Here is a 27,543-nt window from a genome sequence, read left to right as displayed (position 1 = left end):
CGTTGGCGGGCATCTCGCATCCGCCCACTATCAGCTTCCCAGTTTTTCTCTGATTCTGAGTTTTTCTGAGAAAAGTGGGGGGGAAATACCTTTAAATTTGATACAGAATTAAATGTGTTAAAATTGTCAACGTGAGAAACATTCAAACCTGTAGAGTAGCGGTTCTCAACCTGTGGGTCGCGCCCCCTTTGGCGGTCGAACGACCCTTTCACAGGGGTCGCCTAAGACCATCCTGCATACCAGATATTTAGATTACGATTCGTAACAGTAGCAACATCACAGTTATGAAGTAGCCACGAAAATAATTTTATGGTTGGGGGTCACCACATGAGGAACTGTATTTAAAGGGCCAGAAGGTTGAGAACCACTGCTGTAGAGGATTTTTATGACTTTATTTGAGCCGAACTGACCATTGCTGGGAAGCAAAATCTAAAGGGATTGGGAAAAATGCTCTGGAAAATGGCAGTTCTGCACCTTATGTTGTACATTAGAAGCAAAGGGGAAGACGTAATTGGTTTACGTGAAATCCATTCGTGAGCGATTAGGGAGGCGGGAGAAAGCGAGGCGGGGAAATTGCTGGGATTGGCTGAAAAGTGAAATGATAGGCAGGTGCTTCTTTAATCCGCCGGGCGGGCGAGGATTGCCGTCCACCCAGGTGCCCAGGTTGGGCCCTGAGGGTCCGGAAGAAAGGAAAGATACCCTGACCTTCCAAAGGCACGTGGTCTTCGGTGCGAGCAGACAATGGGCTCGATTAAAGCCAAGGTTGGCTTTTGTCAGGGACGATTGTAGCCTAGCACAAGCCTGCTTTTCGTTAGGAAGTTTCCATTTCAGACCATCCTTTGTGGTTATTTAGATCCCTTGAGTGTGTGAGGCCGCCACACAGGCCTCCCTGGGCTTGTCATTCACGAAATGTACAAAATCGCTCCCAGCCCGGTGTCCAGTATCTTTTGTCTTTGTTGGTGCTTGTATTTGTTTTTCTTTCCGCTCGGGGATTCCTGTGAGGCCGTCGGTCCCCAGTCTCCGCAGCCTCCAGGTGACGTGGGCCTGGGTGTTTTCTGCTAACTTGGGAGCTACCTAAGCCTCATTGGCTTCGGGGTAAAAGTGAGGGCCCTTGAAAGGTGCTGCCTAGACGTGCACGCACAGCCTTTAACTGCTGCACAAAGACCCAGATCCACTGAGAAGACCAGCCTGGCTTTCTTGAACGCCAACAGAAAGATGTGTTACCCGACTGAAGGGGTCCCTTTGCCTGCGCTCACCAAGCCCCGTGAGACAGGAACAGGAGCCTGCCGCAAAGAAAGCAAGGGTTTCGTTCTAGATCAGCGGTTCTCAACCTTCCTAAGGCCGCGGCCCTTTAATACAGTTCCTCATGTTGTGGTGACCCCCAACCATAAAATTATTTTTGTTGCTACTTCATAACTGTAATTTTGCTACTGTTATGAATCGTCATGTAAATATCTGATATGCAGGATGTGTTTTCATTGTTACAAATTGAACATAATTAAAGCGTAGTGATTAATCACAAAAACAATATGTAATTATATATGTGTTTTCCGATGGTCTTAGGCGACCCCTGTGAAAGGGTCGTTCGACCCCCAAAGGGGTCGCGACCCACAGGTTGAGAACCGCTGCTCTAGAAGGTGGTGCAAGCCCAGAGACAAGTGAGCTCATTTAATGCTCAGAGACCTGGCTCCTGATGGCTTCCAGGGGATGGGTTCTTTAGGGGGAAACCATTACGCATGGTGACTAAGGGAGTCAGGGTCCTGGCCTCTGTTTGACTGGCTGACACTAGGGTAGGGGTAGCTGACCAGCGTGTCTGTGTCCAGTCCTGATGCCAGCCATGGCTTGGATTGGTATGGTTTCACTGCTTTCATGGGCCTGGAGCTGAACCACAGCTGAGGCCCACCTGTTAATCTCCAGTGTGATTGAAACTCTCTGTGGTCAGTGCTTTGTTCCTAAGATTATTTGATACAGACCAGAACCTTATTGTCTTGTGGGTTCAATTCCCAGTCAAGGGCACCCACCTGGGTTGCAGGTTGAATTCCCACCCATCATTGGCCTTGTGGGAGGCAACCAATCAGTGTGTCTCACAATGATCTCTCTCTCTCTCTCTCTCTCTCTCTCTCTTTCTCCTTCTCCCTCTCCCCCCTCCCTTCCTTTCCCTCTCCTTCTCTCTCTCTCTCCCTCCCTCCCTCCCTCCCTTCCCCCCCTTCCACTCTCTCTAAAAAATCAATGGAAAAAATATCCTCACTCCTTGGGTAAGGATTTTAAAAAAAAAAGAGCCCAGCAAACATGGCTCAGTGGTTGAGTGTCACATATGAACCGGGAGTCACGGTTCAATTTCCGGTCAGGGCACTTATTTGTACTAATCTCAAATATCTGAATGCCCACCCAGATGTTATGCTAGACAGTGAGTATATACAGTGGTGAGTAAACCATAATCCTGGACCTCAGTGAGTTCATTACCATATAGCAATGAAAGACAAATCACTGAACAACTAAAGTAAAATGTGGAGGAAACCTAAAAAGATGAGTATAGAATGCTATGATAGCATATAACAAAGGAGCATTAAGACCTAACAGGGCCATTATACTTCACCTGGCACTTACCTGGTATATATAAAACTCAAAAAGCAGTCCTGCGGCCACTAAGCAGATAAGACAAATACATTTCCTCAATTCTAAAATGCCTTAATATTACACTAAAATTTAAACCAAATTCATTCAATATTTACTGGACATGTCTAGCCAGTGTTAGGGACTAATGACTGAATGAGGAGATAGCCAACTGGTCCTTGCCCCTCAGATGGTTTTAGGCACAAATTAAAAAGTTATGCAAGCGACTAATTAAAATTTTAATGAGTCCCACAGTGGATAAGTAAAGCATAGGAGCAAAGTAACAGAAAAACCTAATCTGTCGAAGAAAATCAGACCCCTTCTGTATTCACTTCCCTCCATATTCAGTTTAGTCAACTGTGGTCACTGCAGATATCCTGCATACCATTGCCCTTCTGAACAAGGAAAACCTACTATGATTGAACTTGGCTCCTGCTCTTTCCATACCTGTAACCAACACTTAACTGAAACCTTGACAGAAGTATTATAAAATATTTCCTATAACATTAGGAGTTTTAAAATATAAAATGTTTCCAGATAATGACTAGACACATTTTATAATTTGGGTCTAAATCTCTCTATTCATTAGAGTGCTACATGTGAAAGTAGTTTTAAATATTTATTATTCTACATGTGAAATACTAGTTTTACAAGTGTTTATTGTTGTAATTTTGTTCTGATATTTTAAAAATTGCCTACAAATAGCCCTGGCTGTTTTGGCTCAGTGGATAGAGCATTGGCCTGCGAACTGAAGGGTCCCAGGTTCGATTCTGGTCAAGGGCACATGCCTGGCTTGCAGGCTCGATCTCTAGTGAGGGACATGCAGAAGGCAGCCGATCAATGATTCTCTCTCATCATTGATGTTTCTATCTCTCTCCCTCTCCCTTCCTCTCTGAAATAAAAATATATGTAGTTTTAAAAAATTGCCTATAAATAAAAGTATATAGCTCTAACTTTATGGTAATTTTTGTGTGATGTTTATAACCTCTTTTCTCAATAAACCACATAGGCACTGCTGGGTCAGGGTTTTTTGTTTTTTTTTTTTAGTTTTAATAAAATTCATGTTTTTTCCTTTTTCAGCTATTATTCATGGGTTATCCAGTCTAACATCTCATCAATTGAGAACTATATACATATGCCAGTTTTTGACACGAATTGCATCAGGAAAAGCCCTCGGTAAATATGTATTTTTATCTTATATTGGAAATATTTCAATCTATGTCTAAAGGTAAGACAATGAGAAACAGATGGTGAGCCATCATTTGTTTTTGAGAGTTTGCCCACATGTATTTGTCATATACATATACACACAAGCATATCTAAAGCAAGTAAAAGAGATACAGTCCCCATCTTCTTAGAGTAGTAGCTCTCAAACTTGATACTGCTTCAGAAATATGAGAGAACTTGCTTTAAAAAAAGAAAGAAAGAATGCTGAATCCCCTTCCCCTCCATGAGTTTCTGATTCAGTAGGATGGGTGAGGGGCTCTGGAGTTATGTTTCCTATAAGTTCCCAGATGATTCTGATGCTGCTGTTGTGGTCCCACACTTCACAGACTCTACCTTGGAGATTTTAATTTAAATTTGTATGGTAACTTTTGAGGTGACTTTTCCTGTCATGCACACTGTTTTTTTTGTGGTTTTTTTTACCAGCACTATGATACTTGAAGCCTCTTACATGAACTTGATTTCAGCAATTATTTATGTAAGCCGATTTCTAACTATAATATCTCTTGCTTGTCCCCAGAGTTCATTTTAGATTGGAATGGGCATGCCTGATTCAGATGATCAGTAATGGCTGATATTACAACATGGTCATTTAAAGGGCCTTTTAATTATAGTGAAGGTTCTGAGTGTCACATTGAGATGTTTGTATGTAATTTGCTAAGTAGTTACCAGCCACTGTGAGTCTTTGATCAGAAAAACCTGATCAAACTTCTGTTTTAAGAAAGCTTAACAGTAATAAAAATACTATCTCATTAAATATTCACATAAATCCTATGAGATAGTATTTATGTTCACCATTTGTAGGTGAGAAAAAAGAGGCTTAAAAAGGTGAAATAATGTTTTCAGCACTATACAGGTAATAATAGCGTCTGGAATAAACTCCAAAGTCAAGTTTTTTAACCACTATACAGTGTTTTGCAACAGATTGGATATGGTAATGAGAAAAAGGAATAAAATGGTGACTCCTTAGATTTTAAGTCTTGGTGATTGGAAGAATGTTGGTAGAGAAATAACTTTTTGAAATATCCTATTTCAAACATCCACAAAATATATAACAAGGATTTCAAGTAGTATATGGTAAAATTAAATACAGAATAAACTAATTTCATGCTCTAGTCTAGAGGTTTGTTATAATACATAATGATTCTTATGAATCATTTAAGAATTCTGTTACTGCCCTAGCTGGTTTGGCTCAGCGGATAGAGCGTCGGCCTGTGGGCTGAAGGGTCCCAGGTTCGATTCCGGTCAAGGGCTTGTACCTGGGTTGCGGGCACATCCCCAGTAGGAGGCGTGCAAGAGGCAGCTGAATCGATGTTTCTAACTCTCTGTCCCTCTCCCTCTCCCTTCCTCTCTGTAAAAAATCAATGAAATATATATTTTTTAAAAATAATTCTGTTACTGTGATACCTCATGTAATGTATAGTTTATTTTAGCTCTTAAAATCAATATTTTAGTAAAGAAAAGCTTTAAATGTTTGGTAAACTAATCTAGCTTTTTCCATTGTTAAAGTTGATTTTTAATAAGGAAATCAACTTGAAAAGTGAGATCACTCCCCTAAACTGGTATATATAGAAGTAATGCCTAAGAGATAGTATACACTTGATAAATATTTAAATAAATGAATTTTTAAAATTGATGCAGTAAGGTTCTAGTTAGCTTTCTAACTTATTTTTGTTCTGGTTTTAAAAGATGCACAGTTTGAAACTGATGAACGAATTACACCTTTGGAATCAGCCCTGATGATTTGGGATTCAATTGAAAAGGAACATGACAAACTTCATGAAGAAATACAGAATTTAATTAAAATCCAGGTATGAGTGTTACGTTCTGTCTATAATTATTATTTTGCTAGAAAATAAAAATATATCTAAAGAAATTAAGAGTCACTCGAATAGAAGTTGGGCAGTAAACCCAGAGTAAAATTTAATGTAATCATTTTCTTTAGAAATTTGACCTTTGGTTTATAGTCTGGACATGAGCTCTTCGAGCTGGGACTTAGAGTCTGCTACATGAGTGTTTATTGCCACACTTTGGAAAATGTGCCATATCTATTTATAGTGCATCAAGCAACTTTGAAAAACTTGTGGTTTGTGCCCTCTCATTTAGAAAGTGTCATTGGATAGTTCAAGGAACAATTTTTTTAAAAAAATATTTTTTTTATTGATTTCAGAGAGGAAGGGACAGGGAAAGAGAGATAGAAGCATCAATGAGAGAGAATCACTGATCAGCTGCCTCACACTGGGGATCAAGCCCACAGCCCAGGCATATGCCCCGAACTGTAATTGAACCATGACCTCCTGGTTCATAGGTCGACACTCAACCACTGAGCCATGCTGGCCAGTGCCCTCTCAATTTTTATTTATTTTTTATTTTTTAACATTCTGAACTTAATTTTATTTCAATACTAGAGGCCCAGTGCATGGATTCGTGCACCGGTGAGGAACCTCGGCATGGCCTATGGGGATTGGGCCGAAACCAGCAGTCCAACATTCCCAAAGGGATGTAGTAGTGCACGAAGGGGCAGGCGGCCGGGGAGAAGCCCAAGCCTAGGCCAGGCGCCATGCCGCTCCCACTCATCCTGGTCCCTCTGCGCCTGCTGCCGCTGCTCAGTAGGCTTGCTGCCGCTCTCAATTTTTATTTAAAGATTATAAATGTGAAAAAATTAGAATATTTCATTTTTTAAAAATCAATGGATTTTTGTGATGAAGAGAACAAAGTTTTAACTGTAGAATTTTATGAGTAACCTATTAAAGAGTGATAAGCCAAAAAAGTCACTCAAAGATATAAGAGCAGGAAAAATGTGTTTTGCTAAGAGGAATTTTGTTAGATGAATAAACTTTTCTACATTTAAAATGTTTTACTGTTGAGTAGGAGAGAAAATCCCACCTTCCCAGGAATTAATTTTGATAGTATAGTGACTGTCAAGTAGAATTAAGACTTGACGAGAATGGGCAAAAAAGACTGCTTCTTTTAAGAATTTCAACCTAGGGCAAAGAGATTTGTCATGCTTTCCAAATTTTGGGGGTGCTCTAGAAGAAACAGGCCTTTGTTAATATACTAGTAAAGTTGAGTGGGTTACCATAAAATATATAGCAAACATGTAATATATTGCTTACTATTTGCCAGGTGTACTATTCTAAGTACTTTCATATATAACTCTGTAACCTTACAACAATTCTGTGAAATAGGTACTATTATTTCTACCCTTTTACATGTAAGGAAAATGAAGCAGTGCCAAGAGGTTAAATAATTTGCCCAAGTTTATAAAGCTACTTAGATAGTAATGGTGGCCCCATATCTTACCAATATGGTATCAAAAAAGGCCAGTTTATAAAATGATTATTAAAAGCATCTAGCTTCCTAGGTTTCTATTAGAGATTTTTCAGGCATCCTCTCTAGCAGATTTTATATTAACTAATTATAAATGCCACTGCTTCCCCACATTTTTTGTTCAAAATATTTAAGTGGATTGTAAATGTACATAACATAGCTTCTAAGTTATTAATACCTGCCTTTAATTTGGCCTGAATTCAAAATTGATAGAATGTTGCGTGTTTATTAGCATACTAGAAGCCCAGTGCACAAATTTGTGCACCAGTGGGGTCCCTCGGCCTGGCCTGCGGGGGTCGGGCTGAAACTGGCTCTCCGACATCCCCTGAGGGGTCCTGGATTGCGAGAGGGCGCAGCCAGGCCAAGGGACCTCACCGGTGCACGATTGGGGAAGGATGGGGAAGGATTCAAGAGGTTGACCAGTGGGGGAGGTACTACGGGAGGGCTCCAGGGCGTGCCTGGCCCGTCTCAGTCCTGATCAGCCCGACCCCAGCAGCAAGCTAACCTACCGGTCAGAGCGTCTGTCCCCTGGTGGTCAGTGCACATCATAGCGACTGATCTTCCAGTCAACTATCTGCCTCCCTGGTGGTCAGTGCATGTCATAGCGAGAGGTTGAGCAGCCTTAGCATATCATTAGCATGTTACACTTTTATTGGTTGAATGGCTGACCTGTCAACCGGACACTTAGCATATTAGGCTTTTATTATATAGGATATGAAGTTTTTTCATGTCTTTTCAAACCACAGTTGTTTCATCTTTGAAAAAGTATTTTTAAACTCCAAAAAATTATATTCTTAAACTACATAAATATTTTAAATGAAGTAGTTCAGACTTCTCTGAGTTATTTCAATATTAAACAACAATTATTTTACAAAGCAATCTTAACTATGTACTTGTCTTTTTTTTAGGCTATAGCTGTTTGTATGGAAAGTGGCAATTTTAAGGAAGCAGAAGAAGTATTTGAAAGAATATTTGGTGACTCAGATTCTGATACGGTAATTGTTTAAATTAGAATCAGAATTGTAGAACTGTTTATATGGCATGGGGGAAATGGGGAGAACATGGAAGGAGAAAGGAATGATGAACAGTATAGAACAGTGCTGTCCAGTAGAAATACAGTGCAAGTCTAATATGTGATTTTTAAATTTTCTAGTAGCCACATAAAAAAGGATAAAAGAAACTAATTTTTTTTGTTTTATTGCTTAAAGTATTACAAAGGGTATTACATATGTCTCCTTTTTCCCCCCGCCCTTGACAATCCCCTGGTTTCCCCTACCCCCCAGTGTCTTATGTCCATTGGTTATGCTTATATGCATGCATATAAGTCCTTTGGTTGATCTCTTACCCTCCCCCCCCTTCTGCCCCCCTACTCTCCCCGGCCTTCCCGCTGCAGTTTGACAATCTGTTTGAGGCAGCTCTGCCTCTGTATCTATTTTTGTTCATAAGTTTATAATGGTCTTTATTATCCATGAATGAGTGAGATCATGTGGTATTTTTCCTTCATTGACTGGCTTATTTCACTTAGCATAATGCTCTCCAGTTCCATCCATGCCGTTGCAAATGGTAAGAGTTCCTTTTTTACAGCAGCATAGTATTCCATCGTGTAGATGTACCACAGTTTTCTAATCCATTCATCTACTGATGGGCACTTAGGCTGTTTCCAGATCTTAGCTATGGTGAATTGTGCTGCTATGAACATATGGGTGCATGTATCCTTTCTGATTGGTGTTTCTGGTTTCTTGGGATATATTCCTAGAAGTGGGATCACAGGGTCAAATGGGAGTTCCATTTTTAGTTTTTTGAGGAAACTCTATACTGTCTTCCATAGTGGCTGCACCAGTCTGCATTCCCACCAGCAGTGCACGAGTGTTCCTTTTTCTCCACATCCTCTCCAGCACTTGTCCTTTGTTGATTTGTTGATGATAGCCATTCTGACGGGTGTGAGATGATACCTCATTGTTGTTTTGATTTGCATCTCTCGGATGATTAGTGACTTTGAGCATGTTTTCATATGTCTCTTGGCTTTCTGAATGTCCTCTTTTGAAAGGTGTCTATTTAGATCCGTTGCCCATTTTTTGATTGGATTGTTTATCTTCCTTTTGTTAAGTTGTATGAGTTCCCTATAAATTTTGGAGATTAGGCCCTTATCAGAAATGACATTGGCAAATATGTTTTCCCACGCAGTGGGCTTTCTTGTTGTTTTGTTGATGGTTTCTTTTGCTGTGCAGAAGCTTTTTATTTTGATGTAGTCCCATTTGTTCATTTTTCTCTTTAGTTTCAAGTGCCCTAGGAGCTGTATCAGTGAAGAAATTGCTTCGGCATATGTCTGAGATTTTGTTGCCTTTGGATTCTTCTAGAATTTTTATGGTTTCCCGTCGTACATTTAAGTCCTTTATCCATTTTGAGTTTATTTTTGTGTATGGTGTAAGTCGGTGGTCTAGTTTCATTTTCTTGCATATATCTGTCCAATTTTCCCAACACCATTTATTGAAGAGACTATCTTGACTCCATTGTATGTTCTTGCCTTCTTTGTCAAATATTAATTGAGCATATTGATTCGGGCCGATTTCTGGGCTCTCTATTCTGTTCCATTGATCTATATGTCTGTTCTTGTGCCAGTACCAGGCAGTTTTGAGAACAGTGGCTTTGTAATACAGTTTGATATCTGGTATTGAGATCCCACCTACTTTGTTCTTTCTCAGGATCGCTGCAGCTATTCGGGGTCTTTTTTTATTCCAGATGAATTTTTGGAGAGTTCGTTCTAGATCTGTGAAATATGCCATTGGTATTTTAATGGGAAGTGCGTTGAATTTATAGATTGCTTTGGGCAGTATGGACATTTTAATGATGTTGATTCTACCAATCCATGAACACGGTATGTTCTTCCATCTGTTTATGTCTTCCTCTATCTCTTTTTTCAAAGTCCTGTAGTTTTCTGAGTAGAGGTCTTTTACCTCTTTAGTTAAGTTTATTCCTAGGTAGCTTAATTTTTTTGGTTCGATGGTAAATGGGATTGTTTTTTTAGTCTCTCTTTCTGAAAGTTCACTATTGGTTTATAGAAATGCCTTAGATTTCTTGCGGTTAATTTTGTATCCTGCTACATTGCCAAATTCATGTATTAAGTCTAGTAGTTTTTTGATGGAGTCTTTAGGGTTTTGTATGTATAATATCATGTCGTCTGCAAATAAGGACAGTTTTACTTCCTCTTTTCCAATTTGGATGCCTTTTATTTCTTCTTCTTGTCTAATTGCAATGGCTAATACTTCCAGTACTATGTTGAACAGGAGTGGTGAGAGTGGGCATCCCTGTCTTGTTCCTGTTCTTAGGGGAAATGGTGTTAGTTTTTGTCCATTGAGTATGATGTTGGCTGTGGGTTTGTCATATATGGCTTTTATTATGTTGAGGTATGATCCTTCTATTCCCACCTTGCTGAGGGTTTTTATCAAAAATGGGTGTTTGATTTTGTCAAATGCTTTTTCTGCATCAATTGATATGACTATGTGGTTTTTTTCTTTCAATTTGTTTATGTGATGTATCACGTTTATTGATTTTCGGATATTGTACCATCCTTGCATCCCTGGGATAAATCCTACTTGGTCATGGTGTATGATCTTTTTGATGTACTGCTGGATCCGATTTGCTAAGATTTTGTTGAGGATTTTGGCATCTATGTTCATGAGGGATATTGGCCTGTAATTCTCTTTCATTGTGTTGTCTTTACCTGGTTTTGGTATTAGGGTGATGCTGGCTTCATAGAATGAGCTGGGAAGTGTTCCTTCCTCTTGAATCTTGACATAGTCTGAGGAGGATAGGTTTTAGTTCTTCCTTGAATGTTTGGTAAAACTCCCCTGTGAAGCCGTCTGGTCCTGGGCATTTGTTTGCTGGGAGCTTTTTGATGACTGCTTCAATTTCTTCCATAGTTATTGGCCTGTTGAGATTTTTAGATTCTTCCTGATTGAGTTTTGGAATGTTGTATTTTTCTAGGAATTTATCCATTTCCTCCAGGTTGTCTAGTTTGTTGGAGTAGAGTTGTCCATAGTATTTTTTAATAATCATTTGTATTTCTGTGGGGTCTGTTGTTATTTCGCCTCTATCATTTCTGATTTTGTTTATTTGGGTCCTCTCTCTTTGCTTCTTGGTGAGCCTGGCTAGAAGTTCGTCAATCTTGTTTATCCTTTCAAAGAACCAGCTCTTGGTTTCATTGATTTTCTGTATTGTTTTTTTGGTCTCTAGGTCATTTATTTCTGCTCTAATCTTTATTATCTCCTTCCCTTTGCTCACTCTGGGGTTTTCTTGTTGCTCTCTTTCTAATTCTTTGAGATGTAGAGTTAGATGATTTACTACCATTTTTTCTTGTTTTTTGAGATAGGCCTGTAGAGCTATAAACTTCCCTCTCAGGATTGCTTTCATTGTGTCCCATAGGTTTTGGATTGTTGTGTTTTCATTGTCATTAGTTTCCAGGATGTTTTTAATTTCTTCTTTGATCTCATTGGTAACCCAATCAATATTTAATAACATGCTATTCAGCTTCCAAGTGTTTGAGTATTTTGGGTTGTTTTTATTGTAGTTTATTTCTAATATTATGCCATTGTGGTCTGAGAAGATGGTTGGTATGATTTCAATCTTGAAATTGGGGAGACTTTGTTTGTGACCCAATATGTGGTCTATTTTTGGATATGTCCTATGAGCATTGAGTAGAATGCATATTCCGTGGCTTTGGGGTGAAGTGTTCTGAAGATGTCAATTAAGTCCATCTGATCTAGTGAGTCATTTAGGATTGCTGTTTCTTTGCTGATTATTTGTCTAGAGGATTTATCCAGTGATGTCAGTAGTGTATTAAAGTCCCCTACTCTGATTGTATTGTTGTCGATCTCTCCTTTGATATCTTCCAGGAGTTTTTTTATGTATTTGGGTGCTCCTGCATTGGGTGCATATATGTTTATCAGGGTTGTATCTTCTTGTTGTATTGATCCCTTTAGTATTATGAAGTGGCCTTCCTTATCTCTTGTTATGGCCTTCACTTTGAGGTCGATTTTGTCCGGTATAAGTATTGCTACCCCAGCTTTCTTTTCGTTTCCATTTGCCTGAAAGATATTTTTCCATCCCTTCACTTTCAGTCTGTGTGAGTCCCTTCTTCTGAGGTGGGTCTCTTTTAGACAGCAAATGTATGGGTCATGTTTTTTTATCCATTCAGCCACTCGATGTCTTTTGGTTGGAGCATTTAGTCCGTTTACATTTAAAGTTATTATTGAAAGGTACTTGTTTGTAGCCATTTCTTTTTTTGTGTGTGGCTGTTTTCTTTCTGAGCTTTTTATTTCTTCTTTTTACACCAGTCCCTTTAGCATTTCTTGCATTGCTGGCTTGGTGGTGATAAACTCCCTTAGCCTTTTTTTGTCTGTGAAACTTCTTACTTCCCTTCAATTTTGAATGATAGCCTTGCTGGATAGAGTGTTCTTGGATTCATTCCTTTGCTTTGCATCACTTTGTAAATTTCCGTCTATTCTTTTCTGGCCTGATGTGTTTTTGTTGAGAAATCATTTGATAATCTAATGGGAGATCCCTTGTATGTAACTTTCCGTCTCTCTCTTGCAGCCTGTAAGATTCTCTCTTTGTCCTGAACATTTGCCATGGTAATTATGTTGTGTCTTGGTGTGGGTCTTTTCGGGTTCACCTTGTTTGGGACTCTGTGCTTGTGTGACTTTTTTCTTCCCCACCTCAGGGAAGTTTTCTTATATTATTTCTTCGAATAGGTTTTCTAATCCTTCTTCCTCTTGCTGTTGTTCTGGCACCGCTATTATTTGTATGTTGTTTCATTTCATGTTGTCCCAAAGCTCCCTTAGGCTCTCCTCCTGTCTTTTAATTTTTTTCTCCAATTGCAGTTCAGTTTGGGTGTGTTTTGCTTCCTTGTCTTCTAATTCACTAATTCGGTCCTCCGCTTCTCCTACTCTACTGTTGAAACTTTCAATGGTGTTTTTTATTGCAGCTATGTCGCTCTTCATTTCTTCTTGGTTCTTACATAATTTATTGATTTTTTCATCTGTTTCTTCTCGCTTCTTGCATAAGTTGTTGATTTTTTCCTCCATCCGGTTTAGGACCCTTAGTCTGAATTCTTTTTCTGTCATGTTGCATGCCTCTGTCTCGCTTAGCTGCTTTTCTGGCGAGTCCTCCTTTTCTTTCCTTTGGGGGTTTCTTTGTCTACCCATGTTTGATCTCACCGACATATCTAGATGTTGAGTCGTTCAGTGGCTGCTCCCTGGGTGGCAGTGGCTCCTCGGGCTGTGGTTGCTCCTTGGGCGGTTGTGGTAGCAGCTGCTCCTCAGTTGGCAGCAGCTCCTCTGGTGAGTGCTGTTCACAGCTGTGGTGGCTCTTCTGGCTGGTGGGGGGAAGCTTCACATATAGCTGCTGTTCCTCAGGCAGAGGGTGTGGTGATCAGGAGGCTGCTGTTGCTTGGATCTGCTTTCCAGGGGAACTCTGCCCTTCCCGGCTGTAAACTGTCTCACCAGCTGAGTAATTTCGCCAATTCGGGGTGGGTGTTATTAGTTTCAGCTGCTTACTGCATTTGCTCCGGGACAAGACCTAAGACGCATCTGCCTATTTCGCCGCCATCTTGAATCTCCCCAAAAGAAACTAATTTTAATAACATTTTATTTAACCCAATATGTTAAAAAATACATTGTTTTTAACATCTAATCAGTATAAGAATGTATTGATGAAATATTTTGCTTTCCTTTTTTGTACTAAGTCTTCGAAACCTGGCGTATATTTTAAACTTTTGTCATACATTTTAATATATATATACATATTGATTTTAGAGAGAGGAAGGGAGAGGGAGAGAGAGATAGAAACATCAGTGATGGGAGAAAATAATTGATTGGCTGCCTCTGCACTCCCCCTACTGGGGATGGAGCCCGCAACCTGGGCACATACCCTGACCTGAAATCAAACTTCAACCTCCTGATTCATAGGTCGACACTCAACCAGTGAACCACACTGACTGAGTTGGGGTCATACCTTTTAAGGGCGTAGTAGTCATGAGTGGCTAGTGGCTACTATATTGGGCATTGCAGGATGGAAGAAGGCATTATAACTAGCTTATTTTTCTGTAAGTTTCTTATATGTTCATTAGTTGTTAAGGTCAGAGATTAAAAGCAAAGTGCTATTTGAGTAAATTAAGCTTATTCAAAGAAAAATAGTTTTATATGTTTTCTGTAAATTTTTTATTAATAGCATACCTCTAGCATAGTGCATGTATCATAAATGTGTAAGTAGGTGTGTTTTCACAAAAGGAGCATATTTGTGTGATGAGCCCCTAGACCCGTGGTCGGTAAACCGCGGCTCGTGTGCCACATGCGGCTCTTTGGCCCCTTGAGTGCGGCTCTTCCACAAAATACCACGTGGGGGCGCACACGTACAGTGCATTTGAAACTTCATGGCCCATGGTCAGAAGTTCGTATTTTGTGGAAGAACCGGTATTTTGTGGAAGAGCCACACTCAAGGGGCCAAAGAGCCACATGTGGCTCGCGAGCCATGGTTTGCCGAGCTGCAGTTTGCCGACCACTGTGCCTAGACCATGAATCAGAAGATAACCAGCACCCCCACCCTCCAGTCACTGTCCTTCCCACCTTCTCAAGGGTAACCACTGGTCTGACTTGTAACATCCAAGATCAATTTTACTTGTTTCTGAACTTATTTAATAGAATCTTATAGCAAGTTTATATATATATTAATATTGATCCATGGTGTTGCTTATGACAGTAGTTCATTCTTGTTGCTTCATTGTAGGAATATACTATAACATTCTACTGTTGATGGACATTTGAAGTCGTTTTCAGTTTGGGGCTATTACATTCCTTTATACTTGTCTTTTGTAGTACATATACTGGGTGTCCCAAAGAAATACTCACACACTTTAATAGCTGATAACTCACTTACCGTAATTTTCAATCTTTTTCACGTTTAACTGATTTGAAATAATAGGTGAAGCCAGACTAAGCTTTGAACAAAGAAAATTTATCCTAAAGTGCCAGTAGACTTTTTTATGGGGATACATAAAAGATAAAACCGGCAACAGTCAACTAATTGGAGACACACAAATGCCAAAAGAAATAATTCTTTTTTGTTGTTTTTGTTAATCCTCATCTGAGGATATTTTTTTTTTTCCTATTGATTTTTAGAGGGGAAGGGAGGGGGAGAGACAGAGAGAGAGAGAAACAATGATGTGAGAGAGACACATCTATTGGTTGCCTCCTGCATACCGGGCATTGAGCCTGTAACCGTAGAGGTATGTGCCCTTGATCGCAATCAAACCTGAGACCCTTGAGTCCACGGGTCAACGCTCTAACCACTGAGCAACTGGCTAAGGTGAAATGATTCTTGATGTTTGCGATTCCACTGCTTCGCATTATCAGCAGTGCCTGAACTAGAACGGTCATCAGTTTGGAAACAGGCACAAAGCAGTATTCATTTCGACAGATTCTTTTAAATTTTGTATGTTAAAAAACACTGACTTTATAATCATTCAAAGAGCATATACATTTTTTGGGACACCTTGTATGTGTTTTTATTGGAATGTACTTAGGAATAGAATTGATGGGTTACAGGATATGAACATATTCATTCAGTTTTGGTAGATGCTGCCAAATAGTTTTCCAAAATAGTTATATTAATATTATGTCAGTTTCTCTAGTGCTGTGGGATAGTGAGACAGTGGAAGGGAAGGGGAGATACAGAGAGAAACATTGAAGTAAGAGAGACACATTGATTGGTTGCCTCCCACACACACCCCGACCAGGGCCAGGGATCGAGCCTGCAACCAGGGTACATGCCCTTGACTGGAATCAAACCCAGGACTCTTCAGTCTGTGGGCCAACGCTCTATTCATTGAGCAAAACTGGCTAGGGCAGGGGTGGGCAAACTTTTTGACTCGAGGGCCACAATGGGTTCTTAAACTGGACCGGAGGGCCGGAACAAAAGCATGGATGGAGTGTTTGTGTAAACTAATATAAATTCAAAGTAAACATCATTACCAAAAAGGGTACGGTCTTTTTTTTTTTTTTAGTTTTATTCATTTCAAACGGGCCGGATCCGGCCTGCGGGCCGTAGTTTGCCCGCGGCTGGGCTAGGGCCACATTGGGTTTTAATTTATTTCCCTGATGACTAATGCAGGTGAGCATCTTTTCATTTACTGGTACAAATATGGAGTTTTGGGGTGATCACTTTAATCCATTGAGGGACTAAGCCAAGTTGAGAGTCAGTTGTAGTTTTAGTATGGCTCCGTCTATGTCTAATTTGCTCCTGTTCCTGGGGTATAACACTCCAGATTGCAGCAGAAAGCCTAATACATTTATTGGGTTCCCTGCCCTTACTTATAAACAAGGGCTGTGACTGTACAGATGATGTCTTAGTTCTTAAATTTGGTAATGGACATTCAGGTTTGTAATCTTTTTAAAGTTCTTTTGTATGTGTGTGAAATATAAGGTGTTTCTTTAAGTCAGGAAAAATAAATTGGTGGGCGATTTAAAACATGAGAATCTTAAAAATCTCTTAATTGTAGGTCTTTGAGTTTATATTTACAAAGTGATCTTTTTAATTATGACAAAATTTCTAGTATCTTATTTGATTTATGGGTTAATGTTTCTTCTCTTTTCTCTAGTCTTTACAAAGAAAATTGCTTATGGTAATCTCTCAGAAAGATACATTTCATTCTTTTTTCCAACACTTCAGCTACAGCCATATGATGGAGAAAATTAAGAGTTTTGTGAATTATGTACTTGATGAAAAATCATCAACATTTCTAATGAAGGTATGCATGTATTCAGAAAGACTGGTAGACTTAGGAGAAATTGATATAATGAAGAAGAATACTTGAAATAGAAATCCTTTAAAAGCAAATCAGAATTTTGTTTCGTGATTTTTTGTAAAAGAATGTGGCAAAATGTTACAATTAGTGAAGGTAAAGGGTTTCTTGGTGATTTTTATAGTATTTTTACAACTTTTCAAAATAAGAGTTGAAATTTTTCAAAATAAAGTTAGAGGGAAAACTTAGAATGAGTTAAGAAGTAAGCAAAAATATTTAGTTTCAATTTAATTAAATTTTACTGAAAGTTTTTGCATTTTTTTGGAAAAAGTAAAGTAACTTTTTTATCTTCAAATTTCCCAGAGAACATTGGAGGTGTAACATATATTTACAAGACCTGCATAATGCTTACAAACCAAGAAGGTAGCTGAAGTAGCTGCTCATGATGTCACAGCTACAACATAGTGCCCTTGATTGGCCTGTGAATAGATATTTTGGTTATGACTATCAAAGAATTAGAAGCTTTAATTTAATGCTCTTTGTTTAAAATGGCTTAATGCATTCCTTTCTTTCCCCAACAACCATTTTTTTAAGGCAGCAGCAAAAATAGTAGAAAGTAAAAGAGCAAGAACAACAGTTTCTCAAGATAATGATGTTGACATGGAAACTCAAGCTAATTTGGAAGTACGCACAAGGTTTGTAAATCTATTTACATATTTTTTGTCTTCTGATGCAGTCTTTTTATGTAAAAGTGGTACTAGTGAACCATTATTAATAAAAATAATCATTGAGCTGTGGGTATATTGTCTTGCTGATGATTAACATTTGTTGATTTGGCGTATGTAGAGTTATTTCATGGTTTATGCAAAATTCTGTTATATATGCCAAACAAAAATAGAGAATGAGAAAATACACAGTTTAAATATGTAATGTCATTTACCATTCTCAGAGGACATGTGCTCTGGAACAGTGTTGAGGTTAGAAACCTGAATCATCTGTGCCCCTTAGTTCTCAGATCCCACTTGCCCTATTATTTGACTATTTGACACTACTGAGGGTTATTCTACTATTTAAGACATTGCTGCCGTAGCCGGTTTGACTCAGTGGATGGGACGTCGGCCTGCGGACTGAAGGGTCCCGGGTTCGAGTCCGGTCAGGGGCATGTGCCTTGGTTGCGGGCACATCTCCGTTGGGGAGTGTGCGGGAGGCAGCTGATCGATGTTTCTCTCTCATCGATGTTTCTGGCTCTCTGGCTCTCTCCCTTCCTCTCTGTAAAAAATCAATAAAATATATTTTAAAAAAAGACATTGCTCACACATCTTCTCTAAGGGTAAAGCTAGCCTGCTTCATCTGCTGCTCCACTGAAGAAACAGTGATTTGCTTCAGTGCTGAGGAAAACCACTGTTTAGTCGTACATATTGAGAGACAAGAGTTCAGTCTCCAGAGTTATTTCTTTAGGGGTTTGCAAGGGTGACTTACACAATTGATTTTACCTTTGCTTTGGTTTTAGAAGCTAACCCTGTCAATAATATAAACCCTTCCATTATAAAAACCTTCTTTTCTATTGAATCTATGGTCCATTCCCTCTATTCTTTCACCCTTAATTCAAGGCCAGAAGATAGTCATTCTGTGGTCTCCTTAACTACTTATTTAGAGGTGAGGATTGGTATCCAACAAGTTGGATGGACATAGCTTTGGTCACACATCAGGGCTGAGCTCAGTCATCTTATAATTAGGTAATCTCTCCTGTCCCTACTATCAGAACAGGATTTGGCTCATCTCTGCAAAGACTCTGTTAAAGTCTTAGTTCTTACTGACTTTTTTTTTTTTAAGACTCATTCTGAGAAGTATAGATTTTATTTTTAAAAAAATTTTTAATTTGCCATTTTATTTGTTTTGTTTTTTTTTTTGTTAATCCTCACTGGAGGATATTCTTTCCCATTGGTGTGGGGGTGGAGGAAAGAGAGAGAAAGAGAAACATCAAAGTAAGAGACACATCAATTGCTTGCCTCTTACATGCACCCCCACCAGGGCCAGGGATTGAACCTGCAACCCAGGTATGTGCCCTTGATAGGGAATCGAACCCAAGAACCTTTAGTGCATGGGCTGATCCTATCCACGGGGCCACACTGGCCAGGGCCAGATTTTATTTTTATTGACTCAATTATTGTATTTTATTTAGGAAATTAAAATTTAGTAATACTAATACCTAATACATTCTCGTGGCCCAGCCTTCCTGCCCAGTGTAATACTGCTTTAAAATAAAGATTTACCATGATTCTTGCAGATAATGAACACCTATCCTATGTGCCTTCCTTATATAGTACCACCTACTTGTTTCAAATGTCTAGACACAAAGTAAATCAGTGTGTAAAACAGAATTGTTGATTTCTCATCTGCTCTCTGTAACCTGACTCCCTCACCTCACACATCCAGTTACCTCCCCAAGTGTTATGAATCCCATCTCAGAAATGTCTCTCTAACCCATCCTTTCTTATAATTTATTAGAGTGTCTGCCCCCTGGTGGTCAGTGCATGTCATAGCTACCGGTCAGGCGGTCACTTAGGCTTTTATATATATAGATTATTACTTAGCTTTGTACCACACAAATCCATCCTTGGCATGACTTCCAGAGTTAGCTTCCCATGAAAGCAGGTCTGTCTAAATCACTTCACAATAACCTCTGTTGGCTTTCTTTTCTTACTAGACGAGTTATAATTTATTGGCATGGCTTACAGGGCCTTACAAAGCCCCTTTCTGGTTTTGCTTTTGTCTTTTTTTTTTTCTTCATAATATTGTCCCCTCCCTGTCCACATACATGGTACTTTCTAGCAGCCAGAACTTCTCCCTCATCTTAAAATATTACAAGCTGTTTCATGCCTTGACCCTTGCTTCAGTTTTTGTGTTTTTGTGTTTTGTTTTGTTTTAATCCTCACCCGAGGATATTTTTCCATTGATTTTTCCACTGAGTGGAAGACAGAGGGAAAGACAGAGAACTAACGATGTGAGAGAAACACATTGATTGATTGCCTCCTGCAGGAGCCCCAACCATGGCCTGGGAGGAGGAGGAGCCTAGAAACAAGGTCGGTGCCCTTTACTGGAATTAAACCCGGGACCAGTCCACAGGCTGACGCTCTAGCCACTGAGCCAAACTGGCTAGGGCAGCAAGGAATGTCTTTTTGTTTGTTTGTTTTTTAATTGATTTCAGAGAGAAGACAGGAGAGGGAGAGAGAGATTGAAACATCAATGATGAGAGAGAATCATTGATTGGCTGCCTCCTGCTTGCCCCCTACTGGGGTGGAGGCCGAAACCCAGGTATGTACCCTTGACCAGAATTGAACCCAGGACCCTTCGGTCCACAGGCTGATGCTCTATCCATTGAGCCAAACCCGGTAGGGCCAGTTATTGTGTTTTTTTTTTGTTTTGTTTTTTTTTTTTTCCTGATCATTACAGTCACTTTATTTTTTTTTTTTAATATTTTTTTATTTTTCGCTTAAAGTATTACAAAGGGCATTACATAAGTGTCCTTTTTTTTCCCCCCCCGCCCTTGACACACCCCTACCCTCCCTTACCCCCCAGTGTCTTATGTCCATTAGTTATGCTTATATGCATGCATACAAGTCCTTCGGTTGATCTCTTACTCCCCTCCCTCCTGCCCCCCAACTCTCTCTGGCCTTCCCACTGCAGTTTGGCAATCAGTTTGAGGCAGCTCTAGTTATTGTGTTTTTTAAAAATTTTTAAAGTATGTTTTTATTGATTTTAGGGAGAGAGAGAAACATCAATCCTCTGCCTCCTGCACACCCCTTACTGGTGATTGAGCCCACAACCCACGCATGTGCCCTGCCCAGAAATTGAACCAGCAACCTCTCCATGCATGGGACGATACTCCAACTGAGCCACACCAGCCAGGGCTCTTCAGTTTTAAATTTCCTTCTTTCTATTCTCTTCAAGGCAATCTCTTACTTGCCATTCAAGGTCTAGCTCAAAGATCACCTACAAGAAGTCTCGTTGTGCTCTCTGATTAGAGTTGTCACTTCTGTGCTCCCATAGCACTGAGTCACACCTGTGTGAAGGGACTTACCTTGTACAGTAACATATTTTTTTAACCTGCCTGTATCTCTCACTAGATTGAGAATTCTTTAGAGGTTCTTAATAAGCTTTGTATCCAAGGGACCTAGTTCATTACCAGGTATACATTAGAACTTGCAGTGCACTAGATATAGGGAGCAAAACCAAAACTAGACACGAAGTAGAGATCAAGAGTCAAGCAACTAACAAAGCTATCCTGGAAGCAAATAGAATCAGAGTTGTGACTGCAAGGTCATACAAATGCTAGGAAAAATGAAGCCCTTGTGTTATCAGTGCTGGATGAAATATTGTGCTCTGATAAAGCTTATAAACTGTTTGAGGCCATCAGAATTAGAGACGTGAAACACATAGACATTACCTAACTTGTTAGTGTGCAGATGGACTTACATGCTGAAAGACTTTACATGGACAGCTTCAAGGACGGGTTAGCACTGAGCAGGGCCTTGGAGGGTGGTTTGGATTTTTACAGGTGAATGGAAGAGGAAGTATCCTTTCAGGAGAGAATAGTTGCCGTGAAGCCGTGGTGATGTAATGGTGGTGCTGTGTTGTGGAAGCTGTTTTTAACTATCACAAAGGGGAAGGATTCATAAAAAACATCAGTTAGTCCTGGCCAGTGTTTCACAGTGGTTAGAGTATTGGCCTACACACCAAAGGGTGGTGAGTTTGATTCCTGATCAAGGACTTGTACCTGGGTTGCCGGGTTGATCCCCACCTTGGTCAAGGCACAAGCGGGAGGCAAACAATCAATGTGTGTCTCTCACATCAATGTATTTCTCTCTCCCCCCCTTCCTCCCTCCCTCCCTTCTACTCTCTATAAAAGTCAATGGAAAAACATCCTTGGGTGATGATTAACCAGAAAATAAAATAAAGTTCAGTTAGAGAATGGTGGCAAAAATTAGTCATGTTGTAATGAAATATATAGCCCAATGTTACCAGGATTTCTTTCACAAAGATGGTTTTTATGCACTGAAATTTTTAATAAATTACGTGAAAACTATTCTGTTTTGTTTTGGTTTTGTTTGTTTTTTTTGTTTTTTTAGAGACAGAAAGAAAGAAATACTAATTTGTTATTCCACTTATTTAAGCATTCATTCGTTGATTCTTATATGTGCTCTCACCGGGGATGGAACCCACAGCCTTGGCATATCGAGACAATGCTCTAACCAACTGAGCTACCTGGCCAGGGTAGAAAGGACTGTTCTTATGAAATATTTACTTTTATTGCATTCTTATAATTATTTTCTTCCTTTCAGTGTTAATAACAAACCATCTGCAGTAACTGAATCCTCACAGGATACAATATCTTTAATGAGGTAAGGCAAATAGACATTATTTCTTCTCCGTTTTAAAATCTTTTTAGAAATTCATGCAGAACCTAGACAGGTCATAATAACTGCCATGAAAATGGTATTATTTAAAAAATATTGCCTGTTCCTACTTACCTCAGCAGATATTCAAGACCCTGACATGTCCTGAAATTCCAAACTATAGAGACCTGCCTCTGGGACCCAGGTTGTTTCACATTGTTTCTATAGGGCCATTGTTGGAATACACGCATAGGGAGTACTTGAACTGAAAGCAGGTGTTTAGCAAACTCTTCCTCTGCCATAGAAATAAGAATATGATGTTGCAGCAGGAGAAGGGTGGAAGTTACATTTCTGATGAGTATCCCAAATTCTGATTTTTTAAAGCATGTTTTTATTGTTTTTAGAGGGAGGGGGAGGGAGAGAGACAGAGAAACATCGATTAGTTGCCTCTTGTCTGCACCCAGACTGGGATCAAACTGGCAATCTTTTGGTACATGGGATAACACTCAAACGAGTCACATCAGCCAGGGCTCAAATTCCAATTTTATGAAATTACTTGAAAAACTGTAACTATTAGAAATGCTGTGATAGACAATGTCACATGTTCAGTGAGCAGAAAGTCTGCATGAATAATTTCAGAGATAGAAAAGTCGGGATGCTTACTGAAATTGTGTTTGGAGTGGCTGACCTGGTGGGGAGGAGCTCATTGGGAATGAGAAATTGAGAGGCCAGGATGCTATATGCATTACCTACGAGAACACTGAAATAATTAATGATAACAGCAGCAGTTAGGGGTAGAGAGAGAGATCTGATGATGGGAAGTGCTTGGAAGGATAGTGGTTGACTGAAGAATAGTAGGTGGTGGGTGGTGGTGCATCTCAGTGGCACAAGTCCTCACCGGCTAAGGTCTCTGTGGAAGCAGGATCCTGAAAGTGGCATTCATTAGAAAATGAAAAGTAGAGAGATCCACCTCTGGGACCCGAGGTTCATGGAACGCAGAAAATTAAGTCTCTACTTGAGAAGTCCACAAAGGAGAGAAAAATTGTACCTAAGGGGGGCTACATGTTAAAGAAGGCAAAGAGGTGGGGTAACGGTGAAGAGGCTGGAATGGCATTCCAGAGAGCACAGGAGGGAGGGAAAGGATTAGCAGGTTATATAGAGCACTTACAGGGGTGGAAGTAGGTTTTAGGTGGTGATAAAATAGCTGCGTAAGCTTAGGTGAATTTTTTTCATCATAGTTTGCATCTTTATAAAATTGGAGTAATACTAATTTTGCAGAGTTGTCAAATTCTTCCACATCCTATATTTTCAAACAGCTTACCTTTCAGAAAAGTCCTTTTTGGAAGCTATAAAGACAGTCAAATGATACCTGCCATCATGTGTAAAGAAATTTTGGAATTTCTCTTTGGGGAAATGAACTTATAAGCCATAGCAAAGAATGAAAGTTAATGCTTTATGGTCTGAGGATTTTTTTCTTGATCTATCTAATTGAAGGCCAAAGGAATCTTCATTCTGAATAGATGAGATGGAGAAAATAAGTGATGGGAGAAAGGGAAGTCTGATAATAAAAAACCTTAAGAGGCCATAGGTTAAGGTGGGACACTAAGCAAGGAGAGCATCAAAGGGAACTGGCCAAACTAGAAAAATGACCGAGAAAAAAATAATACTCTTTGTGGAACCAGTTACAAGCTTTGATGTTTCATTTAGGTCTCACAAGAATCTCTTCTTATCTAAAGCACAATATGGATGCCAATCACAAGATTTTAATGAGAAAGAAAAAGCAGAAACTCTTATAAGTGAGTACTCTTACTACAGTTTTAGAAGTGGAAAATTGATGTGTTCTCGAAAGCGACCCAACCCTTTACCTCATCACCACAGCGCTCGCACACACACTTCAGACAGTGGAAGCACAAAGAGATTAAATGTCATGACTTCACAGAGTCGATTAGAGGTGGTGGCTAAGTTAGAAAATAGCTACTCTGACTACAAAGTTTATATACTTTTGCTAATGTGTACACTGCTTTTCTACTGTAACTTCATTTAGCAACTTTGGAATAGTTACTTATCTGAAACATACAGTCGATTCTTGTTATTCACAGTTATGTTCTTTTTTTAAAAAATATATTTTATTGATTTTTTACAGAGAGCAAGGGAGAGGGACAGAGAGCTAGAAACATCGATGGGAGAGAAATATCGATCAGCTGCCTCCTGCACACCTCCTACTGGGGATGTGCCCACAACCAAGGTACATGCCCTTGACCAGAATCGAACCTGGGACCTTTCAGTCCTCAGGCCGATGCTCTATCCACTGAGCCACAGTTATGTTCTTTAAAGTCTCCATGAACACTGAATTAGTGAATACTGAAACTATAGGAGAAGGTGGGATAGGTTCCTTGAAGCCTCTGGTCACATTTTTGTCAACTAATCAGTACATAAGTTTGTTTTATGTGTTTCTGTTTAAAGACATCTTATTTAATATATATTGTATATTCATTAACATTGAACTCATGGCCAACAGCACTGTAACTTCATGCCTGAATGAAGCTTATCTATCATATTCTCTCTGTAAGGAACACTTCTTGCATTTAGGAACACTAGATAGCATTTCCATCTTATATTCGGGCATTTTAAAATTACCACCAGATATCACAAAACATTGCACTAAATAGACTATCATAAAGGACAGTTACTAGTATTTATAGAATGAGAGCTAAAATAAGTCAGAGCTTTACCTTTAACTTAAGCAGGGACTGTGCACCTCAGATAACTCAGATTTTTTTGCCACTTTAATTGACTGTATATAGAATCTTGCTATCCTCATTGCGTTCAGAATTTATTATCCTTATTAAAGACATGGCTGGATTGATTTAAGAAACAAGTAACAATAACCAAAAAATCTTAAAAACAGTCCATAGTTATTTTTAATTATAATTTGATTGTGTGTTCATTCTTAGTATGTAGGCATTTAACCAATGTTTATTGAACTGACACTATGTTCTAGACTAGCGGTTCTCAACCTTTGGGGGTCGAACGACCCTTTCACAGGGGTCGCCTAAGACCATTGGAAAACACATATAATTACATATTGTTTTTGTGATTAATCACTATGATTTAATTATGTTCAATTTGTAACAATGAAATTGGGGGTCACCACAACATGAGGAGCTGTATTAAAGGGTCGAAGCATTAGGAAGGTTGAGAACCACTGTTCTAGACACTGCACTAATGCAAAGATTTTAAAACCTTATTGGCTCCGGTTGGTTTTCTCAGTGGTTACAGCATTGGCCCATGACTGAAGGGTCCCAGGTTTGATTCCCAGTCAAGGGCACGTACCTCAGTTGCAGGTTCATCCCTGTGCCCTTTACTGGGGCATGTGCTGGAGGCAAGCAATCGATGTGTTTCTCACATGTCGATGTCACCCTCTCTCTCTCCCTCTCCCCCTTTCTTCCTCCCCCTCTTATCCCCCCTCCCTCCAACACTCTCTAAAAGTCAATGGAAAAAATATTCCCGGGGGTGAGGATTTTTTTAAAAACCTTATTGATCCAAACCTAAATACACTAATCAATATAAAAATAACTAGAGGCCTGGTGCACAAAATTCATAATTCATGCATTTGGTGTGGGGGGGTCCCTCACCCCAGTCTGCACCCTCTCATAGTCCAGGAGCCCTCAGGGGATGTCCAACTGACAACTTAGGCCTGCTCCCCATGGCAGTCAGACATCCCTAGCACTGCCATGGAGGCGGGAGAGGCTCCCACCACCGCTGAGCCGGGCTTCTGGCTGAGCGGCACTCCCCCTATGGGAGTGCACTGATCACTAGGGGGCAGCTCCTGCATTGAGCATCTGCCCCTTGGTGGTCAGTGCACATCATAGTGACCAGTCATTCCACCATTCGGTCGATTTGCATATTAGCCTTTTATTATATAAAAAACTAGGGGCCTGGTGCATGAAATTCATGCGGGGGCGGGGGGGGTTCCCCTCAGCCCAACCTGCACCTTCTCCAATCCGGTATCCCTCTCACAATCTGGGACTACTGGCTCCTAACTACTCACCTGCCTGCCTGCCCGATTGTCCCTAACTGCGCCCCCTGCTGGCCTGCTCGTCCCCAGCTGCCCCCCTGTGGGCCTGGTTGCCCCGCACAGGCCGCTGCTCAGTTGTTTGGTCATCCCTCACTAACCCCCCTGTTGGCCTGGTCGCCTCACGCATCCCGCTACTCAGTCATTTGGTCACCCCTCTCTAACCCCCCTGCCGGCCTAGTCGCCCACCCAGCCTATTTGGTCGTCCATTCGGTTGCAATGGTTGCATATATATATATATATCTCCTATCTAATAAAAGACAAAAAGGGTAATTGACCATACCTTCGCTACACTTCCCATTGGCTAATCAGGGCGGTATGCAAATTAACCACCAACCAAGATGGCGGCTAGCAGCCACGCAGCTGAAGTGAGCAGGAGGCTTGCTTGCTCCAGTGATAGAGGAAGCCAAGGTTCCCCGCCTGCCGTGGCTCGGCTCTGAGCTCTGAAAGCAACAGTTTCAATTATAGAAGCTAAACAAACCCCAGATACCTGCTTTCAGCAGGCCGTGGCCTCAGAGCTGGAGCGAGCAGGGCGGCAACAAAGTTTCAATTATAGAAGGTAATTAAATCCTAGAATTAAAAAAAAAAAAGAAAAAAAGGAGCGGTTGGGAGCTTCAGTCGCCGGCCAGCCTGAAAACGGCCCTCAGCCCCTCACCCAGGCTGGCCAGGCACCCCAGTGGGGACCCCCACCCTAAAGGGGGTGTGGCCAGCCTGAAAACAGCCATCAGTCCCTCATCCAGGCTGGCCAGGCACCCCAGTGGGGACCCCCACCATGATCCGGTACACCCTTCAGGGCAAACCAGCCGGCTCCCACCCACGCACCAGGCCTCTATCCTATATAGTAAAAGGGTAATATGGAAACTGACCCTAACAGCAGAAAGACTGGGAATGACTGGTCACTATGACACATACTGACCCCCAGGGGGCAGACGCTCAATGCAGGAGCTGCCCTTTGGTGGTCAGTGCGCTCCCACATGGGGGAGCTCTGCTCAGCCACAAGCCAGGCTGATGGCTGCCAGTACAGCGGTGGTGGTGGGAGCCTCTCCTGCCTCCTCAGCAGCACTAAGGATGTCTGACTGCAACTTAGGTCTGCTCCCCGTTGGCAAGTG

At 40.4% G+C, this 27,543-nt stretch overlaps 1 protein-coding gene across 10 annotated transcripts in view; it reads left to right on the top strand.

Moving 5' to 3' along the window:
- The window catches only part of TERF1 (telomeric repeat binding factor 1), a 36,675-nt gene that overhangs the window by 434 nt on the left and 8,698 nt on the right, over nucleotides 1-27,543 (top strand). For 2 of the 10 annotated variants that reach the window (XR_002828628.1, XM_006086359.3), the window contains exons 2-8: nucleotides 3,694-3,789; nucleotides 5,527-5,648; nucleotides 8,076-8,162; nucleotides 16,820-16,969; nucleotides 17,558-17,658; nucleotides 22,306-22,365; nucleotides 24,067-24,155. Coding sequence is in view for 6 of the 10 variants with exons in the window: in XM_006086359.3 (XP_006086421.1) it covers nucleotides 3,694-3,789; nucleotides 5,527-5,648; nucleotides 8,076-8,162; nucleotides 16,820-16,969; nucleotides 17,558-17,658; nucleotides 22,306-22,365; nucleotides 24,067-24,155 (705 nt within the window). In the remaining 4 variants the exon portion in view is untranslated. Of the gene's footprint in view, nucleotides 1-3,693; nucleotides 3,790-5,526; nucleotides 5,649-8,075; nucleotides 8,163-16,819; nucleotides 16,970-17,557; nucleotides 17,659-22,305; nucleotides 22,366-22,502; nucleotides 22,662-24,066; nucleotides 24,156-27,543 lie in introns of those variants that run through there. The other 8 variants (XR_002828629.1, XM_023751982.1, XR_002828630.1 and 5 more) reach the window with 8 other exon arrangements.

The sequence above is a fragment of the Myotis lucifugus genome, unplaced genomic scaffold, assembly GCF_000147115.1.
Source record: "Myotis lucifugus unplaced genomic scaffold, Myoluc2.0 scaffold_27, whole genome shotgun sequence".
NCBI lineage: Eukaryota > Metazoa > Chordata > Mammalia > Chiroptera > Vespertilionidae > Myotis > Myotis lucifugus.
Note: the sequence above shows the minus strand (reverse complement) of the source record. Positions and strands in the feature narration are given on the sequence as shown.